The 6,309-nt window shown below is 41.1% G+C and overlaps 1 protein-coding gene across 2 annotated transcripts; it reads right to left on the reverse strand.

Annotated features, from left to right (window-relative positions):
- Positions 1-479: 479 nt before the first annotated feature.
- rcor3 (REST corepressor 3) lies at positions 480-5,204 on the reverse strand. 2 transcript variants are annotated; one of them, XM_030772053.1, is made up of 12 exons: positions 5,081-5,204; positions 4,924-4,980; positions 4,179-4,256; positions 4,029-4,081; positions 3,604-3,765; positions 3,286-3,410; positions 3,116-3,194; positions 2,684-2,902; positions 2,368-2,445; positions 2,182-2,239; positions 1,847-2,091; positions 480-830 (listed from the first exon to the last, which is right to left on the reverse strand). In XM_030772053.1, exons 1-12 carry the CDS (start codon positions 5,202-5,204, stop codon positions 480-482), a joined length of 1,629 nt encoding a protein of 542 aa, XP_030627913.1. The 2 variants fall into 2 exon arrangements, with proteins under 2 accessions (XP_030627913.1, XP_030627912.1); XM_030772052.1 differs by having other exon boundaries at positions 480-836.
- Between the last annotated feature and the right edge of the window lie 1,105 nt (positions 5,205-6,309).

Genomic DNA, 6,309 nt, shown 5'->3' on the forward strand with positions numbered 1-6,309 from the left:
AACTTCAACACATTTCATTTGGTGGCAATGTTTTTCAGTACGATTCAATACATTTCATTTGGTGACAATGGTTTTCAGTACGATTCGAGTTCAACGTAATTTCTCTCACTCCGATTTGTTTATATTTCAATGATTATAAAAAAGAAAATAAAAAAAAAAAAATCACTGTCTGATACAATGATAAGCGTCTTAAATGTCTTCAAAATAAATAAAAATATATGATAAACTGTGTTTCTAACCTAATATACCCAATTATAAAAACTCCATATCAAGCTACTCAGTCTAATATACAGACACGCACGACAAGCACTGCCTCGAGAGAAGGTATCTCTGAACTTGGCAATGACAAATGTCAGTACAACATGATTTAAAATAACCAAAAGCACAAACACCATAAAGAAAGATAAGCATTCCAAATCAGGCCCTCTCTCTCTCCCTCTCTCTCTCGCGCACTCAGAGCATCAGAGAGGAACACATGCTCAGTGCAGTGAGGATGAAGGGGTTTCGGGCTGGATGCCCACCAGTGTAGGAGGCTGCTGGCCTGCAGCAGTGCTGGCTGAGGGAGCGCTGGGGGCGCTGGGCCGGGGGTTGAGGCGTGGGGGTAAGGGGTTGGAAGGCCGGATGAGCGGAGGCGGTTGGTTCAGGGCGGGCCGCGGCTGGAGGAAACGGGCTTGCTGCTGGAGAGGTGGAGGCTGCCGGTGGAGGGCCGGAGTGGCGGGCAGGGACGGCCGCAGCAGGGGGGGCGGCTGGTTGACGGAGGCGGCGCAGGTCACCGGCGTGTGAGACGACAGCGTCTGTGCTACCGGAGATGGACCAGATGCGGGCGTCACCTGCCCCTAAAGAAGAGAGGAGGCAGTCAGGTTACACAGATCGCACGGGCAAGAAAAATCATGAAAAAGCGACGACATACTGGTACCATGCACTTGTGTGTAACAAATTACAAACACACATAAAACCAGCATTATCAGCTGCTAGATACAGTCATCACCTCTGTCTGATACAAAGAACTAATGAACTTGTGTGAAAAATTTGTCAATGAGTAGCTGATGACAGCAATCACTGAGAGCGGATCATGCGGTAGCGATGTGAATTTTATTACCACTATAACTGCCACTGTAACCGTAAAACAGATGCCACTGGCCACACGAGTAAAACTGCAGTCAAAGTTTTGCAGAAGGTTTACTGGGCAGCTCTGCGCGACCTAAGAGATGCTGCAGAGTCTACTGTGCATTGAATTAAACTACTAAGCGCAACATACTTCAATCAACCTGTACTCATAATGTAATCATCAACCTGTAATCATAATGTGCTCTCTAGTATATCATACGTCTAGGCAAAGTCTATGCTCAATCACATATCAAATGTAGAACAAGGAGAAACTGTAAAGGAGAGGCTTTTAGCTTGAGTTTTTCAACAAGAAACCATGGATGGAAAGAGTTGGCAAGGACATGCATTGGCAGTTCATCAAAGACAAGCAGTGAGCATCCTGTCATTTGGCCCAAGATGACATGGACCCAAACCTGGCACCAAACAGAAAAATCTAATCCTTTGCACATTGCTGCCAACAGTCAGATGCTTACACTTAGTTTCATTTCTCTACACAGAGTAAAAGCAAATCTACTGAGATTTATAACATAGAGAAAAGTACAAAATTGATTATTTTTACTTTACCATTTTGACAATTAAATATCCGAGAAGTGCTTCACCCACACTTTCATGAAGATTAGCTTACGATAGTATAGTGTTAAGATGTGTTGATTTAAGCCAGTTATTTATATTCTTTTATAAGTCAGTTTAGACAAAAGTATCTGCCAAATGTAAAACTGAAAAGTAAACAATCTACCACCTCCTCCTCCTCTTCATCCGTACTCTTCCCCGATGGTGTGCTAGAGCTGTTCTTTCCCTCCTCTCCAGAAGTGCCGTTGTCACCATTAGGGGCACGGGTTCCCTGCTCTGCCTCCCACTCCTGCAGCACCTCCTCCAGGTTAAAGCGACGCCGGTAGTTCACAAAAAAGTTCTTGACCTGACCCACGGTTTTATTACCGATCACATCTGCGATAGCCTGGAAGTCTTTGCCATACTTCCGCACACCTGTGAAACAGAATGTAGTGTGTTTTACTGACACAAAATTTATACTGAATTCTTTTTAGGTGTCTTATTGTGAGGAAGATATCTGCATACCTTGGACAGCAAGAAGCTGCTCGTCTGTTGTCCAGCGGGCATTGATTTTTTGGTTGCACTGCAACACGGAAATAACATATTAAACAGATTTCCCAGAAGAAGAGAGAACTATGAAACGCATGAAACAGAATTCCATTTACTTTTGATGCTTTCCACTAACCACAGCATATAATGCCAACGACCTACCTCAGGCAGCCTGAATTCATCTATGCCGGTATCAATCTTCTGTTTAAGACCGCTGTTGAGCTGCTTTGCATTTTGGACCTTTGAGAAAACAAAATGTACTGCAGTCACGGTGGTTTCACAAAAACAACATTTGTTCAGCAGTGCTGACATCAATCCATACTTAAACAGCTCATTAGATAGACCCAAATGCATGGAGCTTATGCGGGTGTCATGGAAATGGTACTCAGCAGTCAGACCAATCAGCATGAGCAATCATTTTCTCATCTTCCAACAAAGGCAATCCAACCACTTTTTTTTGTACTTTTGGACGTGTTACCTGTCTTTTCAAGGACACCAGCTCCATATCCAGTTGTCTGAGGACAGTGCTGGCTGCCGTGGAGCTGCAGGATATGGCCACCACGTCCTCCTGGGTGAGGTACATGCCTTTGGGTGGACGGCATTTGGAACGCTGGGAGTGGTGACGATGCTGTAGGGTCTGGTGGTCCCGCCGGCCCATCCCAATCTTTGAGCTCAGAGTCTGGGGTTCGGAGTGGGTCTGGGTAAACATGCAGAGACAGTACATCATTTCAAGACTGTACACATGTGGTGTGTGGATACACACACACGCACGCACTCACACACACATACTGTATCTATAAACGAAAACGAAAAGACCCCTTACTTCGCTTTGTAAAAGAAAGAATGTACTGGATCAATTAGTTAAAAATATGTGTGCTATAACAGTAGCATAATCTGATGGCAGTTTTACCTCTTTTTTAGCTTCCTTTGTGGGGTCATAGTCACTATCATTTGCTTCAGTGGGGTTAGCTTCTTCCATTTCTTCATCACTAAGTTGCAGAAACAACATATTTCAAATCAAAATGCTTAAGCCTAGACAACAACAAGCACTAAACAAACAAACAATAAAACCAAAAGTACCTCTCATCTTGATTATTGCGGTTTGCAAGCTTTCTCGCTTGTCTGTCCATCAAGCTTGTCCTGGATCGAGTCTTCTTCCATGAATAGTAGTATTTTACAAGACTGGATATGGATTTGTCAGGCAACTGAGGAGAAAGAAAGTGATTGTTAAGTGATGTTCTGAGGTCTTGAGTGTACACTGTCACGGTACAGTAACTGTACCAGGGTCAGCGTCTCATTTTCAACTTCAACAAGATCTCAAAACAACACTGTATCATGCATTACATTTAAGTAAAAGATTCAGAACCTGGTTCTGTTTTAACAGCACATATCATTTACCATTTGCTGTATCCTATGAAAACTCTTTCCGTGGAAGCTAAATGCCTGCTCAAAAAGCACTTTGTCCTCAACAGTCCATTCATCTGGAAATGGGGTGAAATTGGGCAGGTCAGCAAGGGACTTCTCAATGTTGTGTTTGTGCCAAAAGAGCATGCCAAGAGCCTGTCAGTAGACAAGACATTTATATCATCAGCGCAAAAGGAACTGCAAATAGTACTGTTTTGGAATCTGCTCTTCCTTCTAGCACTAATATTGGTGATAGTCCTGGTCTATTCTGCAATGTTCAGTGTGCATTCTATCAAGCTCTCTTTGGTTTCCAAATAGCTTAAATAAGCATTTGCGACAAATGATATATAAAAAATTGAAGTAAAAATTATGGTTTTGTTCTTTACAGAATATCAGTAAGTAGGAGAAATAAGTTTTACCTGTTCAACATTGTACCCATGTTTTTCTTTGGCTATGGCAATATATTCATCCACTGTGAATAGAGAATGAGGTTTTATTTAGAATGATACATTTTTAAACTAGCAGTTTCTTTATAACTAAAAGTACATAACAGTATTTAAATCACTCACATTTAGTGTCAACAATGGTATGATATGGAGACCACACCAACATGCCACCGCTGTCTTTTTCCGTGTACTTCGTAGAACCTAAAAAATTGAGACGCTTTAGATGAACGAAAGATACCACGAAAAAATGCGCTACACAATTATACTTCAAAGACCACTTTATAAGCCGCATGGCCCACGAAATATACCGTGGTGATCTGGAATGCAACTTAGAACAAAACAATAGTAAAGGAGTGTTTTCAATGTTAAACTGAACGATGTTGCTCAGTATCGCTTAATTTGACAGTGCAGCTGGAAGGTGGTGCGCACTGTAGCATTAGTACGACAAATAACCGAATAGCACAACTCCGAGTTGCTATTTTAAAAAAAAAAGTTACGAGCGACCGAAAGCCTCGTATAGCCAAAACTTACACGGACAACTTTGATAAAGGATAAAGAATCTGCCCTGTGAAGTAAGAAGTTCTATGTTCAGCCCTCATAAGACATGCATTAAGCTGGAACGCTCTTTTTGCAGATACCTTTCAGATACTAACAAAACATAACCGAAACCTGCACTTCACATACAAGTGCTAATTACAGAACAGCTTCCGACAATAACTAATCTAAGTTATGTATATTTCTTTGATTAGCTCAGTGTTTCCAACGACCACTAAACCGAGGCTACCACAGTCAGGTACTTAGCATCACGGCTAATGCTGCCTTGCTTAAGCGCAGCAAATCGCCTCTATGTGACAATGAAGTAACATACCAGGATCATAATCGGGGATGTTTGCTTGATAATCAGACCCAACGCGCATTCCAACATCTGCAGAAGAAACAAAGTCACATTGATAATTTGCAACATTACACTATATTTCAAAACACATTAACAAAAATATTTTCGAGCGTAGTGTTCGAGGCTATACCGTGCTCGTCGTCACTGCCACTCTCATCAGAAAAATGTCCATTCGAGGCATTTGATGGACTTTTAGTCCCATTGGAACGGCCTTTCCCAAGATATTCAGAGCCTTTATCCATCATTCCCGGCATTTCTACGATAAAGGAAATTCCTTGAATGAAATACAATTTATGTGCAGGCAATTCACAATTTAATACAGTATGTCCCCCTCAATTACTCCCTACGCAGCTGCGTCACGGTGCTTTTGTGAGGTATTACTCCACCAATTTGTGCACGATCATTTTACCTGCAATTTTTCAGTGGATTCTTACAATATATGTCTATTGGCTATTTGCAAGCGAATTAACATGGTTAAGAAATTATACCCTCATTTGGCGACAAAATAGTCAAGACAAAAGACCTATTTTTTTAAGCGGAAGGAATTGTAACGCTCTTTACTGAGTCAAAATGCGGCTCTTGCGTGCGGTGGGAGAGGAGAGTTGTTTACTAGTGTGGTAGTACACTTGATTCCATCTTCTGGTCATGTAATAATTAAAATTTATCTAATTATACTTAGTATTAGGCCAGATAAAACCGCAAGAGAAATAATCAAAATATTATGTCTTGCCTAAAACAAAGAGAATAAGAAAAAACGACCATTCGTTAGTCTGCTGTACTCAGTTGCAATGGAGCAACGTATATACATAGATTATAGTCTGCACGAGTTCTTAAATAGTAAATGTAAGTAACTGTAATGTTGTCTAAAACATTTCACGACCATCAATGCAATTTCTCCACAACTACACCATGTACCTCTGAATTACTGGATGACACTCAGTAATTAAGAGTATTCCATCCTTTCATTCAGAGCAAGACAGTTGACTTTATGCAAAATGTGACCCATGCCAGTGCCCGATAGGAGAATGTAGAGTTTTGAATGCAATAGACTACTGTTTAGCAGATGTACGTTTAGTCTCCAGCAGATGGAGACAAAACACTTACGAAAATAACAGTGGCCTTCTGTATTGCACTGTGTATACATATGCCAAATCTACCTGTATTATCACTATTGTAATAACAGGGATTATCATTCTCTCTTGTTACTCTTCTTACCATTGTCCATATGTCTGCCCCACCCCATTCCCCATTGTTTGATTGTTTGAAAATCAATAAAAATTTTTGATCACAAATAAAATAAAAAGAAAATGACAATGACCCAGCAACCTGTGCACTTTGTCTGCCAAAATAAAGAATCAA

Source organism: Chanos chanos, chromosome 4 (genome assembly GCF_902362185.1).
Source record: "Chanos chanos chromosome 4, fChaCha1.1, whole genome shotgun sequence".
Classification (NCBI taxonomy): Eukaryota; Metazoa; Chordata; class Actinopteri; order Gonorynchiformes; family Chanidae; genus Chanos; species Chanos chanos.